Below are 23845 nucleotides of genomic sequence, written 5' to 3'. Positions count from 1 at the left end.
TTTGACTGTACTAGGCACTGAGACAGGAGCAAGACATACTAAGATGAATAAGGCAGATATCTGTACTCAGATTTCTCTTGAGTTCACTATCTGAAAACAAGGCATTTTTTTTAAAACTAGAAACTTGACTCTAAGTACGTTCCATGAAGACAAGCATTGTGATTTTCCTTTTATTTTTAACTACATATTCCCAGGGTCTAAGTCACAATCAGGATAATGGTAAATGCTCAAAACATAGTGTTAAATCAGCGCTTAATATGTCAGAACTATACAATGAAGAAACTAGAAAATGATACTCATTTCCTGTTTTTTCTCATCACCACCACCCCTGAATTTACAAAGATTAAAAATGATAACTCATTGGATCACTGTTGCCTTCCTGATTCTATACCAGACTTCATCCAATTGATACTCATTGTGAAGTATCCCTGCATATAAACCATAGTACATAGCTGTTAAAAACTTTTAAATCTTATATATGGTTGAGCATAACTAAAATTTTGCTTAATCAGTTATTCTTTTTTTTTTAAACCATTCTTTTTTATTTTTTAATGTTTATTCATTTTTGAAAGACAGAGAGAGACAGAGCACAAGTAGGGATGGGGCAGAGAGAAGGGAGGACACAGAATCTGAAGCAGGCTTCAGGCTCTGAGCTGTCAGTACAGAGCCCGATGCGGGGCTTGTACCCATGAACCGTGAGATCATGACCTGAGCCGAAGTCAGACGCTTAACCGACTGAGCCACCCAGGCGCCCCAATCAGTTATTCTTTCCCAAGTTGAATCTGTATATAGTGTTTGTTGGCATCTGTAGATATGTTTTGCAGTATCTGTTTTTACATCTCCAGCCACTACTTTGCCTCCCAGTTTGTGTACAACCTTTGCTATAAATAAGCCATTTTGTCTGAATGTTGGTACCAATTGTGCATCTCAGTAATACGGCTATGTTTTGTGCCTAAAAGTTGAGTTTCCAAATGTCCTTAAAACCCTTTCACCTTGCTGAATTTCATTGTACCAGTTTTAAGGGAAGCCACTGAACTTGAGAGATGACTTGGAAGTGGCTTACCTGGGAGCCCCTGGCCCAGCATCTTAATTGAAAGTCTCCTTACAAATTATTTATTCAAATGACTGAACAGTAGCAGGTTAATCCAATCATGTTTGCCATCCGCTCTCCCTCCTGGCTCATATCTATTGCCTTCAGCGAGCAGATTGCTTGAGTGGCTGCCTCCTCTTTCAATTCACTTTTCCCTGTAGTATTTCCTAAATATTAGTGCAGTTAACTTTTATGCAATCTCTCTGTATGTAAATATCCATGTATATGGCTTTCTATTGTATGATGAGGAAACTGAGGTGCATGGTAGTCTGTTGTCAGAGGTCACCAGGAGTAAGAAGAAAATAAATTGGAATTGCCATCTTCAAACTAGTGTCCCTATCCATCAGGTCACAGCACTTATCTTGACAAGATTTCCCTTGGCTCTCCCTTTGATGGCTGACACTGGGAACATGATGCTGTCATTATGGCCTCCATCACTTCCTGCTTCCAAAAAGCAGTATCAGTGTCAGGCTCTCCAGTTAGCTTGCTCTTCTGTGAGGTTGAAAGAGATCACATAGTTTTCTGCCAAAAAAATGGACCTGTTTCTTTTTCCTCAAAGGAGAAGATCTGAACATAGCAAAATAAGCAAGTATAGCCAGCTCTATGCATTTTCCACCCATATTAGAACTGCCAAAGCCCAAATGCAGGAGCTCATTCTGAAAGACTTCAGCATGCCAATTCTGGGCTTATGGAAATCTTTTCCCCTAATTACTTCAACAACCTTCTGTGTGCAATATATTTAGGAAATTTCATCTTTATATTGCCATGGCAAAGAAAGCAGGTTTGTAGAGATTTGTGGGACAAATTTTCAAAGAGCTTTAACAGAGAAGATGGATTCTCAGGTATTAAATGAGACATATATTGGGATAAGCTTTAGGAAGGGAAAAATTCCAGTCCAAATGTTGACTGAGAACTCAAACATTTCATGTCCTCATCCTGTCTCCTGAGGACAAGAAAAAAAAACAAGAGAAGAAAAAGAAAAACAAAGTCCTCTTATGCTTTTTGTTCCCTTCCCTAAAGCAGGATATATTATGTATGTGCAGAGAAAAAGATACACATGAGAATTGTAAGGATGCTATATCCATCAGAGTAAGGTAGGTTAGGATGCCATAATGCACAACTTGCAAATCTCAATAGCTTAAAACAACAAAGGCCTATTTGTTGCTTACTCTTGTCTATCTCTGGTTGGCAGGGACCTAGGCTGAGATAAGCCTTCATCTTGTACTTTGCTGCTCACTGCCTCAGAGACAGACTTAGAACTCTTAGAGTAGGGATTGACATACATTTTCTGTAAAGGGCTAGACAGTAAGCATTTCCAATTTCACCTTCAAGTCCATAGAGTTTCTGTCACAATTACTCAACTCTGCTGTTGCAGTGCAAAAGCAGAGAGTTTACAATAGTTTATAATATGGGCTGTGTTCCAATAAAACTTTATTTACAGTAGCCAGTGGGCTGGACTTGACCTATGGCCTATAGTTTGCAAACTCTTTCAGTTAAATTTTATGGCCCCAAAGAGACACTTGTTACCTCTGCTCAATGATAGATGACGGAATGATGATTCTACTCAACCACAAGAGGATGGGAAAATACAAGCCTGTCACTTCCTGAGATAAGCCTAGCCTGTATAGGTGTTCATACCTATATCCAGGAAATGATGAAGAAATAGATGAGAGGTTATTTTCACAGTTGCACAATGCTTGATTAAGCCTACTGGTCTTTTAGAATTTCTCTACCTTCTCAGTTTTCTCTCTAACTCAGCAAAACAGACTTTACAAGGTGGCAGTATTCTTTTGCTAACTGAGAGTCAGTAGAAGTGGCCAATCAAAGGGGACATGGCTCTGCTTTGTGTTTATTCATCCTTGGTGGCCATGTGGAGTGTGAATAGCTGCAGTTATCCATTTCATGTGCTCTTCACCTTTGTGATTCCTAAGGTGAATCAGAATATGCTTCCTAGGAGCAGATCTTGGAAAAGGATTTAGATGTAGCAAAGGGAAACATTTTGTCAGATGACTTTCCTCAACAGTAAAGCTCCTAGAGCACAAAGTTATTCTCTCATAGACCAGTTTCAGAGGTGTTTCCTAGATGTAGTATTGTGGCCTGTACACAGGAATCAATGGTAAGATGAGATTTTCAATTTATTTTACTGTAAAAGGAGTCTCAATTAAAGCTGTTTTACCATAGGATGATGTCACTTTATGTATTTGGTTTTCTAGCAAAACCCACCCTGGCAAATCAAAACCAAAACCTACTGTGCCTGCTCCTGGCTCATCATTGTTTTATAAAGTCACATGGTTCCTTACCTTCAGCTGACACACTTCTTTTCATTTTTAGGCACTGCTCTAAGAGCAAAGCTTAAAGAGTCTGTTTATTTTTAAACAGTTCCATTTAATAATGTTTCTGACTTTCTCCACAGAAATAGTTGACTAGATATGGAAAAATGAATATTTAAATGGATTTGTCAGTCAGTTAAGACAGAGACATTAGGAATTTATTGTGTAGGTAGTAGGCTCTCTCTATATTGAAATATTTCTATTATATTGATTATAATCTATATCTTCTAAAATATTAAGGTGCTTTCTTGCATATAATCACGTAAGCAAAACACTTTATTGAGCCATTTTAATACGTAAATTTAAAAAAGATAGAAACAGAGAGAAGAATGTAGATTCTGCTTAAGATCTGTTAGTTGGGAACAACTCTCAATTTTTATTCCCCTAATCAGTGATACTTTTGTTGAGTATAAGAAGATTCTAGAGGTAACAGTTACTTGACCATGACAAAGAGTACTACTTTAAAAAAGAATGAAAATAACCTACATGTAAAAAATATTTTCAAGGTCCAGATGATATTTTTATTTAAATAGTGATATACTATATCTTGCAACTAATTGTAATTGACTTCAGTGAAGGTGCTCTTATGGTTTTCTCACCAACATTTTTAATTTTATTTACCAGATCAGCTGCCAACATCAAGCTATCCTAGGGAAGAATTCTAGTGTTTTTAAACAGACCATGATCCAAGTTCCTTTGTTTGGAATAATAATAACAACGACAACACTTATTATGTCTCAGCCACTGTTCTGAGCCTTTTTTCTCTAGCCTCTGGCAACCACCATTCTATTCTCTGCTTCTATGAGTTTGACTATTACAAATATAAGTATTATCATGCAGTATTTATTTTTTTAAACTGGCTTGTTTCACTTAGCATAATGTCCTCATTTATCCTTTGTGTCCTGAGCCCTTTAAAATACACTTGACACAGCCACCTTATGAGCTTGATACCATACCATTTTTCATCCTACTTTGCAAAAGAGAAAACTGAAGCACAGGGGGAATGTAAGTTACTTGCCTGAAATCACACAGAGAGTCAGTAGCAGACCTGGGATTTGAACCTAAGCAGTTGGGACTAGAGTCCATAGCAATAATCACTAAGCTATAACATCTTTCTTTCACAGCTGGAACAATGGAGAAGTTATTGAAATTCCCATAGAGGAGTAGAAAAATTTAAGGACTTATAGACAACCAATCCATATGACTGAGAAAAATCTATGCTTTTTTGTGCTTATCTAAATTGACCACAAATTCCCCCAGTATAGGCAACTTCATTTTCCTGGGACTGTGGAGATACAGGGAAAATGAAGTTGCTTTCTTTTAGCAAATTTCTGGTGTAGAGATTTTTGTTTCTTGAATGTAGGAAATGTGAAGGAAAAGGAAACCCTCATAACCTCCAATTTGCTTTCAACAGGTAATCAGTGGGGTGGGTCATTACTGTCACCTCCCCTCCTACCTACCTGAACTATCTTCCTTGGTCTGTCTGCCACAAGTTCCTTTGGAAACTCTTTGCTGTACCTGAGTTCCCCTAAATGACAGTCTTGCCTTGCAAAGGAGATTAATATAAAATATCAGGCAAAGGTTTTGTATTCCCAGCCCAGATCTTTATCTCAGAATAAAAGAGGGAAATTTATCTCTTGTGAGTCATGGGCACAGAGGAGCTGGGAACATTTCACTGGCAGGGAGAATTGGCAGAAACAGTCCTAGTGGATTTCAAGTTTATTTGACTAATTCTTTCAGCACTTGTCAAACGAAACTACTTTTGTTTAGGTAACAAAACAAGCTGTTTCCTCTGCCATTTCTCCAGTGAGTAGTATAGGCACTTGTGGCAAACACACATTACTGCTAACTGTTATGATGTTTGCTGTCAAATTCATTTATTTATACAACTGCTGTAAAAAGCCCGAGGCCCATAAGCAGCCATGAAAGATTTCAGAGTCATGGTGTGGGGTCATGAGAGGGGAAAAAAGTCTCCACTGGTTATGAGAAAGGAACTGACACAGGAAATGGTCACATATGGCGCAGATTTATTGTGTCCGGGGCTTCCCATTCAAATCTCATTACAGCCACAGCTCAGAGCTGGGCATGGCACAGGCACATTGATTTTAGTTTTGGCATCCAACAGAATTACTGCTGCCGCTTCAAACTGAGGGCGGGAGAGGTGATAGGTTTATCATTCTGGGGAAAGAGTGTGCTCAGCCTCTATTTGTAAAGAATGCTGTTGGCTGCCCCTGCCTGTAATCTAACCATGAACATCACTTTGTTCAAAGATGGCAGGCAAGGTTTGCTAGCAAAAAAGAAATCCGAGGGTGGAGAGAAAGGGGGAGAGAGGTGGAGAGTATTTCCAAAAGAATAAGGGGAAAGTTAAGATTAGATTAAAAGGTTGAAACCATCTTCAATTTTGCAGGTTTTTATTGATGTCTTTATTGCTGGAAAAAAATAGATATCTTACTTAGAGACATGTATGTGTGTGTGTGCATGTATTTCTTTCTGCACATATTTTCTAAAATTTTAGATAGTATGTCTACATTTTAGCATTTTATTCACCTGTAACTTGTATCTTTTCAACACTGTTCATCATGAATGCTTGCAACACCTCTAGATGTGGTTTCAGACTACAAGGCAAATGTTAATAGTTTGAGATAAGGATAGTGCCATAAAAGAAGGGTGCAAACTATCTTTATTTTTTTTTTATTTCTTTTTTATTTATTTATTTATTTATTTATTTTTTAATATATGAAATTTACTGTCAAATTGGTTTCCATACAACACCCAGTGCTCATCCCAAGCAAACTATCTTTAAAAATACTCCTTGTTTGATTATGGTTAATGTAGCAGCTTATATTTATTAACATGTGTTTGTTATCGACTCTGCACATATATCATCTCATTTATTCCTGTCCATCTGCCTATGGATTGGGTGTTATTTTCAATCCCTTTTATAAATGAGTTAACTGAGTCAATGGATAAGTAACTTGACTGTGGTTTTGCAGCTAGGAAGTCCAATGACAATCTCTCTGGCTAGAAAACCTGATCTCTTAACCCTTGCATTTGCTTTGGCTGTTTTCAATGTAGTATTCAAAGAATAAAAGTCATAATTGAGACCATACATGCCCACTGGTGTTTGCAGGGCAAATCATAATACAACACATAACAAAGATACAAAAACATTTTCTAAGCCACTTATTTTAACCAAAATATACATGACATTTCAATATGGTAAAGTAATACAAAATAGTCTTCTGAAATTTGTATGGACTTTATCAATATAACTTTTTTTTTTAATTTAAAAATGATTGATTCAGAAGAAGGGTCTATTTGATATGAATCTGATGCTCTTCCCTCATCTTCATTGTCATTTTATCACTTAATCTCCTGATCATTTTTCCCCTCAAAGTCACAAGTATAAAAGAAAACAAGTATTTGGAAATACTCATCAAAAGAACTTAATAAAGACAGAAAGACCTTTCACAGAAAGCCTTACAGGCATCCTTCCTTCATGTAATGGTTGGTTTTATATAGTTTTCTATTTTTCTCAGATTAGATTGGAAATGTATTCCTATTGAAAATAGACACAGGTTCAAGAACTCTGGTGAGATTGTTCATGAAGTTGTGGCAAATCCTAGTATAATCTGTAGCCCCTGAAGTCCATCTTCCCATTATGCCTGCAGAGATATGTATTTGTCCTCTAACAGCTTCCAGCTTGCTGTTCCTGTGCAGTATTTTTTTTTAACATTTACTTATTTTTGAGGGAGAGAGACAAAGAGCAAGCAGAGGAAGGGCAGAGAGAAGGAGACACAGAATCTGAAGCAGGCTCCAGGCTCTGAGCTATCAGCACAGAGCCTGACATGGGGCTCAAACTCAGGGACTGCGAGATCATGACCTGAGCTGAAGTCAGACGCTTAAACTGACTGAGCCACTCAGGCACCCCTCCTGTGCAGTATCTGTAGTCCTATAGTCCTATACTGCTATCTCCGCACTTGGATTTCTCTTTTCCACCCCCTCATAACTCCCATGGATTGGAAGCCACTTCACTATACCAATCACCATTCTAACAAGAATGCTTTTTCAGTTAGAATGATGTCAGGGGAGACTATGTTCCTAAGCACCACTGTTCAACAAATTATGAAAGACAACATGGAAATACCTTAATTTTGAAGCTCCTAGATCTGAATTCTAAATACACTAATTTTTTAATTTAATGAACTTTAAGTTTCTCAAATTACATTTTCTTGTAATACTATCTGTGTCAATGAGTGTATGTGCAAGCATATCTACCTTATCTCTTTTATACTGACTAGTACACCATATTGTGGTCACTCAATAGACTTTACATACCTCTAATTCTAGACTCCAAATTAGCAAGCTTATGTTTCTGTCATCTACATTGAATCTATGATGCATAAAGACACCATTCTAAGTTCACCATGTAAATATAACACACAGCCATTATTTTTTGAAGTTTTTTTTAAACCTTTAACTAGAATTCCCCATTCTAAAAAAGTGGACGATTTTGTCTATTATTTCTAGTATGAACAAAATACTTTTTTAAATACTTCTTTCCAAGATTTCAGTTACTCTCCGTGTATTTAGTTAGGAACACAGCTTTGAGATTTTGGAGTTTCACTCTTCATAGCCTGAGGGTCTACAATAACATATATAAATGGGGATAAATTCAACCTGTCTACACTTTATTTGATCTGTGGCCATATATATTTGTTAAATTAGAAATAATGAGGTGTAAATGTTGTTTGACAGAAAAGAATTGTAAATGATTTCTTTTCGTTTCTTGAAAATAAGAGAATGATTATATATTTTGTTTTTGTCAAAATCTCCTATACTTTACTGTACCACAAATTGGGAAATCTATCACAAAATGGCTAAAAAAATTATTGAGGGAAATGGTGATGTTAACCTCGAGGAAAAAAATCATTAATGTTGATGTATTTCATTCAATTTTAAACATATAAATTTTTCCCTTTTGTTGAAAGGGGAAGATGGAAGGATTTTATGTGCCTTTGAGTCAAAACATTTATTTTAAAAATACTTTTTTTCTTTCCTTCTGACCCATTTTTCTAAATAAAAGATAGAAGTTGTTTCTTGTTTTCCTTTTCTTTTAATTTTTTTTCCTAGCAAAGACGACCCCTTTGGCATATTTTCTTTTCAAATGTGAAATGAGGTGGAAAATCCTCATTTCACGACAGGAAGGACAAATATTGACACAAAGTTAATATTTGTTAGAACCCTGGAAGCAACCTGAGCGCGCGCACACACACACACACACACACACACACACATACACACACACACACACACCCCTTCCTCTTTCCCCTCCATCACCGGACATAACTAACTCACTTCCTTTCCTGGTGTTTAGGTCTATGGTTTAGGTCTGTGGTTTCCAATCTAGAGAAAGGTGGATGGAGCATAGTGTATGTCTAGGATATTTTAGAATGTTAAAGTATACACAAAGCAAGGGCTCATGTGCACACATGCACACACAAATACAACCTGCTTAATCTAATTTCCCTCACTTACAGAAGAGCTTCTGGACTTTATCACTGTGCTTGTCCACCTTGAATGCAATAGCATATGCCAAACAAATACTCACTGGTCACTCAGCATTTATTAAGTCCTGTCCACTCTTGCCTTTTTGAGAAGAATGCCCTGGGGTGACTGGGTGGCCGCCCCTGACAGGCTGTGCCACTTATCTATTCCCATTGATTATGAAAGTCAGCTGTGGCCAGACCTTGCTTTTTTCCCCTTCTCCTCTCAGCCCCTCTTACAAGCACCCCTGCCTGGATTTTCATGAGGAAATAATCAGATTAGGCCTTTCACGGTGAGTTCATATGGAGTTCTCTTTCTCCAGTGTGCTACTAACTGAATAAACGTGTTTAGTGGTAAATTGTAAATGACATTATGATTACCAAAGCCAGCATGGGTTTCATTTAAAAGTGATCAGAATTGCAGACCACAAAAATTGTGACTGGCAGATAAGGCCATTTGGAGAGGTGGGAAAAGAAAAGACAGAAACAAGTGAGAAGGATGATCATTACTTAAAACTAAACCTTCCCCAACTGAGGGAACCAAGAGGGAAAGAAATCCAGAGGAAGAAATGATGAAATGCTATTTAGAAGGGAAGGTAGACTGTCACCATGGGCTTTTGTCAGCTGTGGCCGGGACAGTGCATGATGATATCTACTGGCTTTGTGCACACCTCTCTTAAGTGGTTAGTGTGTATTCCCTGCTACGTTTAAGAACTACACTCGCTTAGCAGCTCTGGGACCCCAAGGCATTGCTTACCTGTGCTTTATTTTTGCCTCACATCAAAATTAAAATACTAGAATTGATTAACTCTGAAGATGACATAGGAATGTGGATGGAAAGATACTGATAAACCACCCAGTCTCTTAATCATTGCTAATGGCTGGAGAAATAAAAATAAAATTTCTTATTTATGAACACCAGGTTTCCAAGTTTGGCTATAAAACTGCATAATCAATGTTACGGTCTTTAGACGTGATTTGTTAAATTTGTGGCTATATGATTTTATTTTATTTTAAATATTTATATTTGAGAGAGAGTGTGTGAGTGGGGGGAGGGGCAGAGAGAGAGAGGGAGACAGAGAATCTGAAGCAGACTCCATACTGTCAGTGCTGAGCCTTATGTGGGTCTTGAACTCCCAATCCATGAGATCACAACCTGAACTGAAGTCAGATGCTTAACCAACTGAGCCACCTAGGTGCCCCTGTAGCTATATGTTTAGACTTCAGGGATCGTATGCTAAAACGTTAAAAAGCCCAAGTGGCAGTATACAAAAGCAAATGGACTCTCACCAAGTATGTGATATGACAAATAACTGAAACCTCTCGGTGAGTTGCTTTCACAAGACTGTGTAGAGAGAATTCCTGATGATTACAGCACTTATCTACTAGTATTACTCATCACAGCTGACCTTGCATCTAAATACAAGCCAAAATGAAGTCATTTGGATTATGTTTAATTTTTCCAGAAGCATAGGTAGAAGTCTACAAGTGTGCTTTTCTCTTCCCCCTTTTCCTCATTACTATTACTAAGTAATTATGTGAGGCAAAATTGTGAGTCATTTTTTCTGTCTATGAACTAGGGGTAATAAAACATGCTGTGAGGAAATTTTAGTAAAGGAGGAAGGAAGGGAAAGAGAAAGGAAGGAAGGAAGAAGGAAGGAAAGAAATAATAGAGAAGAAGGGCCACCAACCTTAGGGCTTGAGGGCATCTTTGTAGTGAAGTAATAAGTCTTCTCTGCCATTCTAATCCCTATTCCATCCTGTCCCCCTTCCAGGTACCATTTCCATTAGTCTGTGGACTTCCTGTCAGATATTTCTGTACCTGAAGCTCTCCTGAGCAACCATTTTATATTAGTTGAAACAACCCTGGGTCTTCACCATCTAGGTACCTGAGACTTATTTAAGTAGTAACCAGAGTCCCCCACTGACACGCTGTGAAATCTATAGGACCCATCTGATACTTACCAACTTCCACACCACCTTAGAGAGTATCAGGGTACAAAATATTTTGCATAGCATCCCTTCTTGCTTCAGTCAACACCACAATCTACATCTCCAGAATACACATCTCTTTCCTGATTCTTTCATAGGCTTACCCAACCTTTGACTCTCTTTCTCCAAATCTTGCTCCTGGTACTGTGTGGAACTCTGAAACTGGAGTCAACAAACTTTTACATTTTCATGGAGTGCTCTTTAACACTAAGTAAAAAAACCCTGCTTCTCTGAGGCTGATGTCATTAGACTCATTACCTGCTCTCCCTACTTGATATGTGTGTTATTTCACATAGTAGGCACTGTTTTTCATCCTGAAAGCCATGGAAAATAGTTCACAGTTTCCTTCTCCATTTTAACTCTGCAACCACTCTTATCAAGGTGAGTAACTCATCCAAAACCTTGACTTTTGTGGAAATATAGACTACCCAAATGAGAATAAGCAAAGGCTATTTATTCTTAGTTTTCTATTGCAAGGGAGTTAGCTATCATCACTTGCATTTGGCAGAGACTTAAAGGCAGAGAGTGAGAAAGCTTTATGGTCGAAAAAAAGGAAGACTTCAGGTATATGGTGATTGGATGCTGTTGTTGGCACAGTGAAGTTGGAGGCAGGCTAATTAGAAATGGGGCATCTTATGTGATTAATTAGAGACACCTATTTGGCTTTCTTCATTTGGTGCTAAGTTGGAAATGGGGAAGATAATTAGGGAAGTCAGTAGTTATTAATCAAATGTTAACTGTTTGGGGCTGATTGTTTCAAAGGTTATTGTTTGATAATCCTAGGCTAGTTGATGCAGATGGAAATTTGACTTCCTGGGGGTGCCTGGAGGCTCAGTTGGTTGAGAGTCCAACTCTTGATTTTGGCTCAGGTCATGATCCCAGGGTTGTGGAATCAAGCTCTGTGTAGGTCTCTGAGCTGAATGTGGAGCCTACTTAGGATTCTCTCTCCCTCTGCCCCTCTCTGCAGCTAGTGCTCTCTAGCCAAAACCAAGAGTTGGACACTCAACTGAGTGAGCCACCCAGGCATCCCCAATTCACTTCCATATAAAGTTCTTACTAGCCACTTATGTCAACTCACCCATGCTGTGACACATGGGAGCCAGCCCCTAGGTCTCATGTGTTATGAATGTATTCTAAGGCATGAGAAGAAAGTGAGAAGTAGAGAAGTATGTTTTTGAATGACAATGCCACAAAAGTTACTCTATAAAAATTTATCCAGGTATTACAGCTCTCCTACATGACAAAAACTTTGTAAGGAATTTCCCACATTTGACAATAACTCTAAACATTGATGCATTGCCAATCATTAGTTGTGAAGCTAAAAGTAACTTTTCTGAACTCCTAGTGATAGAAAATAAATGTCAATCTTCCAGGTTAAAGGCAAGACTGAATTACCTTTCTATCCTCCTGTAGAAGATATTACAACATTGTTGTCATTTTAAAAAGCAACACATAAGTGTGCAAACAAAAAATAGAAAAAAGTAATACTGTGATATGCTGGGTAATTAGTTAATAATATTAATTTTCCCTAGATTTTATCATGTTTATAGTACTTCTGAGGTTTACATTTCTCATTTTAATTTTTTTTAATGTTTATTTATTATTGAGAGACAGAGAGAGACAGAGCATGAGCATGGGAGGGACAGAGAGAGAAGGAGACACAGAATCTGAACTGTCTGTACAGAGCCCGACGCGGGGCTCAAACCCACAAACCGCGAGATCATGACCTGAACTGAAATCAGATGCTTAACTGACTGAGCCACCCAGGCGCCCCTATTTCTCATTTTAAATAGCATTCACTTATTGTACAAGCACTAAAATACAGAAAGACTGGGTTCACCCCTCTTGCAATGACCATTTCAAATTTTCTCAATCTGCAAGTATTCTACCCATCCTCTCTTCACACATCCCCAGCCCCCAATATACATCCTCACACTTCCAGTTGATGACCTTGTCTTGCCTCACGTGTCCCAGCCGATGAGTGCTTTCAGTCTTCCATCTCTATCTGCACAAACACTTTCTGTCTGTCTTTCTGCTCCAAAAGACATGGAGTCTTTTGACCTACCATATCCCACGTGTTTTTAAAAGGCTTGGGACACTGTTCTCCCTTAGCTTCTCAAGTTTACTCTGTCATTCTTCCGTTTTCCCCAATACCAGTCTCTCCATTTTTATGGGTTCTCTATTAATCTGCAGAATTTCAGCTAGGGTCTAAATACAAGTCTAAACACAAGTTCATAGTACATGTTATGAGCTCTGAATTATCATAGTTATGCACTAGCTGCTTTTCACAATCTCATCTTGAATGCTAGATTGATGTAATTCAATAAACTTAAGTATCATTTTAAAAGAACCCACCTTAAAGCTTGCATAAGGCGCTTCCTTTGTATAGAATCCTTACTGTCACAACTCTAAGGCAGAAATTCCTACTAGAAGTGAGCCTTTACTACCAGAGATGACTATATAATGGTTTAGTGGAATTGTTTTTTTGTTTTGGTTTTGTCTGTTTTAACTTCCTTAAGAAAGAAAAATTTTCTACTTAACTATAATAATTTATCCACCATGTAAATAATTTATTTTCTCAGTGGGTAATTGTTATTTGTGTGTAGCTTTATTTCCTTTACAAAGAGTTGGGGCAATCACATCCCAATCATCTTTCTCCTGCTACTGTCAAACAAACTCAGCTCTGATTTCTGAGACATGTGGGCTAGAAATCACTCTTTCCTAAGCTGCAGGGCCTTGAAATATAATTAATGCATTATTATTATTATTATTATTATTATTATTTTAGAGAAAGGGAGATAGCGAGCATGAGTGGGGAAGAGGGGCAGTGGGGGTGAGAGGGGGGGAGGGGAGGGAGAGAGAGAGAGAGAGAAAATGAGAACAGACATGAAACCCAGCCAGGTTCAATGCTTAGCATAGAGCCCAATGCAGTGTTCAATCCCATGTCCCTAGTCATGACCTGAGCTGAAATCAAGTCAGACACACAACTGACTGAGCCATGAAGTCTCCCCATTAATACATTATTTATTATAGGTTTCTATATTGTTATTCATAGGATAGCAAAAATTGTAGGGTATTTGATTTTGGAGAAAAAAGTGTCCTGTTTGTTTTATATTTTGTCAAGAAGAACTGAAACAAATAATTTAAATCTTTATACTGAAATTGGATCAAACAGGTATGTCTTCCATTTTATGGGGGTATTGGAAGGAAAGCATAGAGATAATATTTTATAATAACCAATGCTTCATGAATTTTTTTTTACTTAGGAAATAGTAATTTGACTTCATGGAGATCATAGTGTTAAGTCTCCAACCAAATGTCTCAGACATCAGAAAGCATGTGTTCCTTTTAAAGTAAAATATTCACACACAGTTTCAAAATATAAAAAAGAAAGACATTAGGAATAGGCACAATGCATATAATTGGCACTGCACTAGTTAATCTGAATAAGAAAGATAACTAAGTTTAAATAAACAAATAATTCCTGCATATCTGAGTAGCCATATGTGCCTGGCATTTAATCTTTAATCACATCACAGTGCTTAATAATGACAAGGTAACTCACTCCTAACAGTGAAGAGAGAGGTGACATAGTGACAAAATCTTCTTCCTGTTAACAGATTAAGCATGCAAAAGGAATTCAGCAAATGTTTATTAAACTTCTTGCCTGGGTTTCTGGGGTTCATAATCTAACTCATACAAAATTCCAACAGATTATGAAAATTTGACAGTGACTTCTCTCATCTTATTCCTGAGCTTGTTCGTGGGCCTGAGTCCTAGATCCTCCAGTGTGTATATGTGCTTTGCAACACAGACATTAAGCACAGATTGTGCTTTCTGGAACTTGTGCATTCAAACCTTCTCTTATCCTTCCTATTCAAACCCTTCTTTTCTCCTTCCTATTTTTCCTCTTAAGGTCTCACCTGCAACATAGGTTGTTTATCATATTCTGCTCCTTTCAATGTCATTGCTGAAAAAGGGAATAGGGAGCTTTGGATGCTGAGGGTAGAGATGGCTTGGAAGTCCAGCCTTCTAGTGGACTAGCTTCTCGGAGTCATAAATAAAAATAAATAAATGAATGAAAAGAACTCTATCACAGGACTACTTTGAAGGTGTGCATTCTACTAGTATAGCTCCTATACCTTATTATATAAAAGAATATTTGAATTACATTATAAATCATCCCATTTTTTTTTAATTTTAGCTTTGGAAGGCACCTGACATCAGGAATAGAAATAAATAAAACCTCAAGTTTCTCCATCTGTATTTATTTAATGAATTAGTCAAGAAAAAAATGCTTTGTCACAACAGAATTCTTTTAGGGTCAAATCAATGTAATTTAGGAACATAAGAAAATTAATATAAATATAATCAGTCATAATTTCAATCTTAAGGTTTCATGTGAAAATAGATGGATTTCTCAAAGTATTCAGCTATCTCATGTATTAGCACCAACTCAGGGGGCAATTCTCACAATATTTTTTTTGTAGTATATTTAGTTATTATTGTTATATGTTGGTTTAAAATGTATTCAAGCTATAGACTAATAATCTTATAACTAGATACCTGGCAAGAATAGATAAAACATATTTGAAAAATAAGAGTTCTTACACATCAATCAACTAACACATATTAAGAAGCATCTACTGTGTTTGAGTTAGGGTGTTAAGCCCTGTGGTAATTTAAATAGGAGATATAGTCCCTGGTCTTGAGAAATAACCCCTTAAGGACACTGATGCCTACTAAGTGTATATAATTTATCAAACTACATATAGCTAATATCAGAGAATGATTGAGAATCATTTCAACTAAGAGAGTGATTATTTTATTTAGGGCCACTTCCAAAAATTTAGCGATCTGTAGAGATGACTTTAAAAGACAATATATCTCCTGAATCAAAAGAAGGGAGAACAAAATCAGAGATCTATAAAACTGAATGGAAAGGTGAATGATTAATCAACAGGAATCAACATGACTGGAAAAAAATGTGTTAAAACAAGGAAAAAAATTTGTAAAGTCTAGAAAAGGGGAACTAGTGTGATTGAAGGGTTTTTCATGAGGTAAGTCTACCTAACTATCTTATTTGAAAATGATGTATCTATAGTAGAGACCATTGTATCAGAATCTCAGGGCACAATTTCCATGTCTGTTAAGATCAAGCAATTAATTCCCTTCAGACTGGTGTGATGCGTTTGAAAACAATTCGTGATTTAACATTAGTGTTTCCATATTATATGACCACAGGGAGAAAACATATTATGTAAAAGTGACCATTCTTTTATATTTGATAATTAAATCTCTAAATTAATAACTTAGTAGTTAATTTAGTAAACTCAATTTACTTAAGAAAATTAGAGCAATTTGAATTTTTTGTTTTATCATGTGTCTGTTTTCTATTTGTCTGTTTCCTCTTAGTTGCTGAATTTGTTGGCATGAAGTTTGTAATAGTCTGAACCTTTGTCTGTAGGGTCTGTAGTAATAATCCTTTCCTCCCTGAAATTGGTGATTTATGATTTCTTTTATCTTTTTTTTTTAAGTTTATTTGTTTATTTTCAGAGAGAGAGAGAGAGAGAGAGAGAGAGAGAGAAAGCAAGTGTGAGCAGGGGAGCAGCAGAGAGAGAATTCTAAGCAGACTCCTTACTGTCAATGCAGAGTCAACACAGGGCTTGATCTCATGAACTGTGTGATCATGGCCTGAGCCAAAATCAAGAGTTGGACTTTTGACTGACTGAGCTACCCAGGCACCCTTCTTTCTTTTTATCTTGATCAGTCTAGCGGGGGGTTGGGGGGGTGGTGGTGGTTAACTAATTTGTTGATGTTTTCCAAGAACCAAATTTTAGCTTTGTTTACTTTCTATGTTTTTGTTTCTTTGTTTCTCTCTTTTCTATTTCACTGACTTCTGTTGTTATATTTATTATTTCCTTTCTCCTCATTACTCTGGATTTGCTTTACTTGTTTGCTAAATTTGTATTTGTAAGGCAGAACATTAAGATATTGCTTTTACACAATTCTTTTGTAATATAAGCACTTAATCACACAAATTTTGATATGCTAGAATTTCATTATTCAGTTTGAAATATTGACTCATATTTTTACTACTGTTGCTATTATTGTTGAGGCACAAGTATGCAATGTGGCCTCCTCCTAAAGCAACACTTAGGTAATTAAATTTATTAATATCATAGGCAGCTTTGGCATATATCACATGGAAGGTATGATATGGAGGAGGTATCATGCCCAAATGTAGTACACCCTCCATTAATAATAATTAGATTTTTTTTGCTCCAATCCTTAGGCTAAATTGATGACATTGCACTTGAAGGAAAATTAAAATATCTTGAAAATAACACAAGATAATTTTGTGAATATTGCTTTTAAATTGAAGGAATTCTGTTTGTTAGAAGTTAAACTATCCCTGTAGATTCAGAATAAGAATTACTCATGGTTCAGAGACAAGTGGATTAGGAATGGTGGGAATATGGGGTGACTGGCTGGCTCAGTCAGTAGAGCATACAACTCTTAATCTTGGGGTTGTGAGTTCAAGTCCCATGTTAGGCATGGAGTCTACTTTTTAAAAAAATGAAAGGAATTATGGGAATAATGGACAACGCTGTTTGTCTAAATGTCTTGATTAGCCCCAATAATCCTCAACTTGGGCTCTATTTAATGTCAGGACTCCCCAAATTGCTACTTTCTTCTTTTCCTTTTGTATTGTTTTTACTCTTAATGTTTGGAAAAAAAGAGAATGAGAAAATTATATAGTCTGAAATCCAAACTCTTTCACAATCTGGACTCAGTATATCTCTTCAATTTTAATATATCTCTATAAAATCTCTTTTCCAGCCCCCTCAATCTACCTTTTTTTTCATTGACTCGAATATTACTATGCCCATCTCCCCTATCCTTTTCCCACTATGGAGGCCTTAGTGATTATTCCTTTTCCTTAATAATTTTACTTATTCAATTCTTTTTTCACCTAGCTATTATGTCCATTATTACCTTTAAATAATACAGGTGATGTAACATATTTTACCCTTTCATATTTTACCCAGACTGCTTTGCATAGTCAGTATCTAACACACTTAAAAGTTCAATAAATGTTTCATGAGGTTACAGATGATAATAAGAGTAATGGATTACAAATTATCTTTGAGAGATTGTAGTTTATACATCACTTATTTTCCTTTATTTTATAGGTACATTTAGAGAAGAACAGAAATGCACATACCAACCCTTCATACAAGGCTACATCTGCAAGCAAACTGACCAGGTGATCTTAATTCTTGACAATGCTGATGCCACTTGGACAATGCAGAAGTTATATCCAGTTGTATCTGTTACTAATGGTTTTGTTGACACCTTTAGTAGTGTAAGTGCCAATACCCCTTGTTCTACTTTAGGGTCTGTATCTAGTTTCTATTCCATTTTACCCATCAGGGAAATCACCAAGGTGTGCTTTGTGGATCAGACTCCCCAAGTTTTGCGTTTTCTTCTGTCGGGGAACAAAAATACCTCCAAGCTTCTCTTAGCTATATTCTACCATGAACTCCAGAGCCCCCGTGTTTTCATAGGGGAAAGTTTCATTCCACCTGTTCTGGTTCAATCAACTTCCTCATTGCTGGATGAGTCTTCTGGTTCCAACTATTTCAGTATCTTGGATAACCTCTTGTATGTTGTCCTACAAGGACAAGAGCCTATTGAAATACGCTCAGGTGTTTCCATTCATTTGGCCTTCACTGTGATATTTCCAGTCCTAGAAAAAGGCTGGGAAATCCTTATCCTTGAAAGACTAACTGACTTCTTGCAAGTTAGCCAAAACCAAATCAGATTTATTCATGAGATGCCTGGCAGTGAAGCAACCTTAAAGGCCATTGCTGACAATAAAGCAAAGAGAAAGCTCAATTGCCCAACTGTGACTTGTGCCAGTCATTACAGAGTTGGTCAACGTAGACCTCTCATGATGGAAACGAGCTCATATAGGATCCCGCCACCAACTACTATGGAAACCATCTCAAAAGTAGTAGTCATTGAAATTGGTGACCTGGCAACAATAAGGAGCACTGGACTGATTTCATCTTTATCAAGTAAGAAATTACAGAATTTGGCTCACCAGATTATCACTGCTCAACAAACTGGAGTACTAGAGAATGTTCTGAATACAACTATTGGCGCCTTACTGGTAACTCAGTCAAAGGGAATCACTGGCTATGGGTAAGTACTAATTATAAAAACATCTAAACAAGGGCTGATCTCTAGCGTGTGTATTGCAAATGTTAATCTACTTCCACTGAGTCACATAATCTGTTTGCTTCTGAAGATAAGAATAAAAACTCAGAGAGTCATTTATAGACATAAATTCTCAATTAAGACTTTTTTAAATTAAGTCTGTGTTCTTATGAGTATTCTATATTTTGGATTGTTGAAGATGTTCTATTTCAGTACCTTAAAGTGAAAAGCCTGAAGGAAGAAATTTTTCTAAAACAACTATTTTCAGTTCATTTGTTCATTCATTTATTGAAAGAATGTACATGTAATGAATTTAAGTAGTAGGCTGGATTCCTGGATTGCTAAGTTGAAACAGATACGATCTTTGCCTTGAGGGACAAAAGCACTACCTATCATAATTCCAAAGAGCTGTAAGCTAAAACTTGAATCCTGAGGAGGGTGATGATAATTCTTATAGGGACTGGGGAAAAGACTTCTATTTAGGAAAGTTTTGAAGGATGACTAGGAGCTTACTAGGCTAATTCAGTGACCCTGATTGGGTCTTATTTAACCTAGGATTATAAAGCCATGAAAAGGATGCCTTTGTTAAATTGTATGAGGCAGGAATATCACTGTTGTCAACTATGTTTATGACACAGAGCTGTGTAAGATCTGCAACATCCTTTGTGCTATGTTATACTTACTCTAAATGCTTTTATTTTGGAGTCCTCCACCAGATTTCTATTCAACAGACATTTCAGACATAAATATACCTGAATGTTTTTCTGGCTTAGTAAATGAAGAAGCATGGGAAGTGCACAATAAGGGAAAACAAGTGTAAATTACTCTCAATGTTATAGTTTCTGTTAGTTAAAGGGTAAAGTGACCAGCCCAAGTGCATCTAAGATATCTGTCACAGGGTCAAGGCTTTTAGAGTCCCAAGCTCCAGTTTTTAGCAGATGCAAAAGAACTAAAAATGATACCCTAGACTGAGAGACATGATGAACTTGTTGTAATGCTTAAGAAATATAGATAATACTAACCATCTCACAAATGACTGCTGCTGGTTATAGAGGGTTAGAGGTGAGCAACATAGATATTCCCTATAAGCTTGTCACCATCACTGGAAAAATAAGCTCAAACCCATGCACAAATTCAGTTGATATTAGGTCCCTGAAATAGATAAAATTATTTAGATTCTGATTTTTCTTATTCAATGAGATTTTAGAACATTCGTATTCTTTTAGATTACTCTGTTATTACTGCTTTTTCATCTTATTTGTGGTAGTGCTAATAAATAAACAATTGATATTTAAGGGGTGTTAGTTACTTCCACATATCATCTTCAGTGGATGTGGGATTTGCTATAAAATAAGAACAAAAACAAAAAAGAGACACCATCACATCATTAGGCATATCTAATACATTGATTGCCTTTTTATATACAGAGCAACATATCCAAATGAAAGCTTAGCTAGTGTTTTTGTATCATATTTCACCTGACTTACAGTATAAATGGTTGTTCCTCTTCTGGACAGCACATTAATATATATGGGAGATATGAAAAGAAAACTTGAAGGGCTTTATGAATTGTTATAGAATTAAAAGATACTCTTAGTTAAGTGATTGTTCAGAATCTATTAAATCTTAGATATTTTTACCAACCACCAAACCTTCACCATGTTATCAATGTCATTATAACATAATGCATGGTAATCTGAAAAAAAAATTGCCAATGCATCTTAGCTTACGTTTAATCATTTTTCCTTTAGCCCAATTTCATTTAGATCCCACCAAGTTCTAACAAATATATTATATGTAGGTGACTAGAGAGGAAAAGTCCAGTCCACTGCTTAATTCTATTTAGATTTTACAATTCTTAGCTTTTCTAACAGGTCATCATCCCCAAACAACTGATTTTTGTATTATGTATAAAAAAAGACTCAGTGAATATTGAGCCTTTAACTAGAAGGAGAGAAAAAAGTCAGAGTAGAAGCATTGGAGGTATAGCAGAGGAAGCCCAGCCAAGAAAGTGGAACCAGCACAAGTTCAGGTACACACACATCTATGTGGGGGATATCATTCTGTTATGGAGAAGCGAGACAGCTTCAGAGATCACCTTTATGGCCCACCATCCATCATAGCCATTATGTTTTCACTTTTGACTCCGATATTTCTGATTTAATAAGAAACTGCTGAACATGTATATTATAGCATCGATTTTCTGTTGGGATGTGTTCCATTTCTCCATCTCTCTCTGTCCCCCTGGTATTTTAAGAGAGAGTTTCCAAACATAAGGTAAAAAGCAAATCTTCTGAAGATAAGGAAAAGCAGCTTCTTGAGTATATCTGAATAAATCTCTGCAGAATGAGAAATGCCTTGTCCTAAGGGACTGAATGAAAATTAACAAGGTTTCCCCTGGTCCTAAGAATTGCACAATATGCTAAACAACCCTGAAGCCTTGTGGAAGCCTCAGGCCAGCCCTGTTTCTTTCAACTTTGATCAGTGTCAGTTGGGACTTCCATTGAACTCACTGGAGAGCCATTGACAAGCTAATGAACTGACCTTGAGACAGAAGAATCAGTATAGATAGGGACACTTGCCTTTCAGTGAAAAGCACCAAGAATGTTGAGAGGTTCACTCTTGTTAACTTAATGGGTTTGTATGCATTTCAACAAATTGAGACCATGCTGGGCATTTGGTTTTCAAGGGGAGTACTACCAGCTTTCAAAAAGCAATCAACTTCTTATGGTGGGAGAGAAATGGAGTGCTCTCTACTTTTTAATTAAATAATATACAGTGAATTGGCCTCTCCTGGTCTTTATCCTCTTCTAGTGGCATCTGGATTTAAATTTTGTCTGCTTGGCTAAGTCAATTTCATGAACCTGTTTTCCATCTTCCAAAACTTCATTGACCTCTGTTGTCAATACTTCTCCCTTGCCTTGTTTGTATTTGTTAGTTTACACCGTTTATGCCCATGTTTTGCACCATTTTTATTTATTTTTGTTAAAGTCAGGCATAGGGCAGGGTAAAGATAAGAGTCAGAAGCTAAAAAATTTTAGCAGTCAAAGGCTTTATTGGGAACTAAGGTCTCTGGCGAGGTTCCGTGACTCAGGGGGAGAGAGAGAGGAGTCAGGGAAGTCACGCCCAGGTGTGGTGGGGTGGGGTTTTTAAGCTGCAGCATTTGGGGGGGTGGCTTTTTTCGCGCCAGGTCACGCGCATCGCTTGGGGCTTTCCGTTGGGTTGCGCTGGCAAGATGGCCGTCCCTTCCACTGTGGTTCCAGGGACATCCTAAAAATTTTTTTTCTTTTAAATAATTTCAGTGGAGTATAGAGGGAGAGGGCACAGAGATAAACATAAGTTCAGTCTAGCTTTTTAAACTGACAGTTCTCTACAGGAGTCTTACATATTTTATCCTTTATCTGGAATCCCAGAAAGACATATTTTATGTTCCTTACCTTTCTTTCAGAAGAAACTTGATTTTTACTCTCTTAATTTTCTCTCCTTTCTCTTCTCTCTCCCTTTCCTCTGCTTCATGACAAAAAAAAAAAAAAAAAAAAAAAAAAAAAAAAAAAAAACAACTAAAAACACCTTTAAATATTATTCTTTGTCATACAGTAAAATTAAACATATCTGTATCTTTTATGGAAGTTTAATACTGAAATGCCAAAACATTGGTGAAATTTCTAAAATGGCCTTCCAAAGATGCATACTGCCCTTAGCCCAGGAAACTATGAGTATGGTCAGATTGCACTTTATTGAATATACTATGTTATGTGGCATGGTTGACCCTAAGATAGACTACCCAAGATTTTCAAGGTGGGCCCAAATAATAACATGAGCCCTTAAAACAAGAGAGCTTTCTCCTGCATGGCAGAGTAAGAAGAGAGAGAGATTCAAAGTGTGAGAAGGACCTAAAGTGTCACTGTTTTTAAGTTGGAAGGGATCACATGGGAAAAAAAGCAGGTGGAATGAGTAGAGAATGGACTTTGGCTGGCAGCCAGTGAGGAAACAGGGACCTTCATTCTATAGCCACAGGGAAATAACTTCCAGCAACAATCTGAATGAGTTTAGAAGTGGATTCTTCCTGAGAGGCTCCAGCGGTAAACCCAGCCAAGCCTGTCTGGAGTCTTGACCCACAACCCAAAGATAATACATTTGTATTATTTTAAGCCACTAAGTTTGTGTTAATTTGTTATGCAGCAGTAGAAACCCAATATGTTATCTCCAGTTATGCTCTCTTTTTATGACATTGCCATGATCCTTGGCTCCTGAAAACAGTTCTAGTGAAGGTGAGCAAGACATTAGAGGAGTGTATGTATGTGTGTTTTTGAGCCCATCAACTTAGTACCTTTTTAAGTTCCCTTACTGTGTGTAAAGTAGCACTTTCCAGGCAGACATAGAATAGAGAACTAGCTGAGACCATTGGTAAGACTAACAAGTCTATTGTCACTCAGTCTCATTTAGCATCTTCTCTTGTGCAACCACTCCATACCCCCTGGTCACCTGCTGTCTAGGAAATAGCGAGAACAGTATACAGTATAGTTCTTGTATACTGTTTCCTAGAAAAGCTACAAGAACTGTTTCCTAGCTGTTCTAGGAAACAGTATAAAGAACAGAATTCTTCTTTCAACACGGAAGGACGTTCTTCCCAAGACTGGCAGAATGTTCTTCCTGGAAGA

General features: G+C 37.0%; 1 protein-coding gene across 1 annotated transcript in view; it reads left to right on the top strand.

The window, feature by feature from the left end:
- Window positions 1–23845, top strand: part of PKHD1 (PKHD1 ciliary IPT domain containing fibrocystin/polyductin) — a 475560-nt gene that overhangs the window by 397228 nt on the left and 54487 nt on the right. The window contains exon 60 of the mRNA XM_007095512.3: window positions 18155–19169. Coding sequence (XP_007095574.2) covers window positions 18155–19169 — 1015 coding nt within the window. The remainder of the gene's footprint in view (window positions 1–18154; window positions 19170–23845) is intronic.

Source organism: Panthera tigris, chromosome B2, assembly GCF_018350195.1.
Source record: "Panthera tigris isolate Pti1 chromosome B2, P.tigris_Pti1_mat1.1, whole genome shotgun sequence".
Lineage (NCBI taxonomy): Eukaryota > Metazoa > Chordata > Mammalia > Carnivora > Felidae > Panthera > Panthera tigris.
This window is presented reverse-complemented; position numbering and strand designations above follow the sequence as displayed.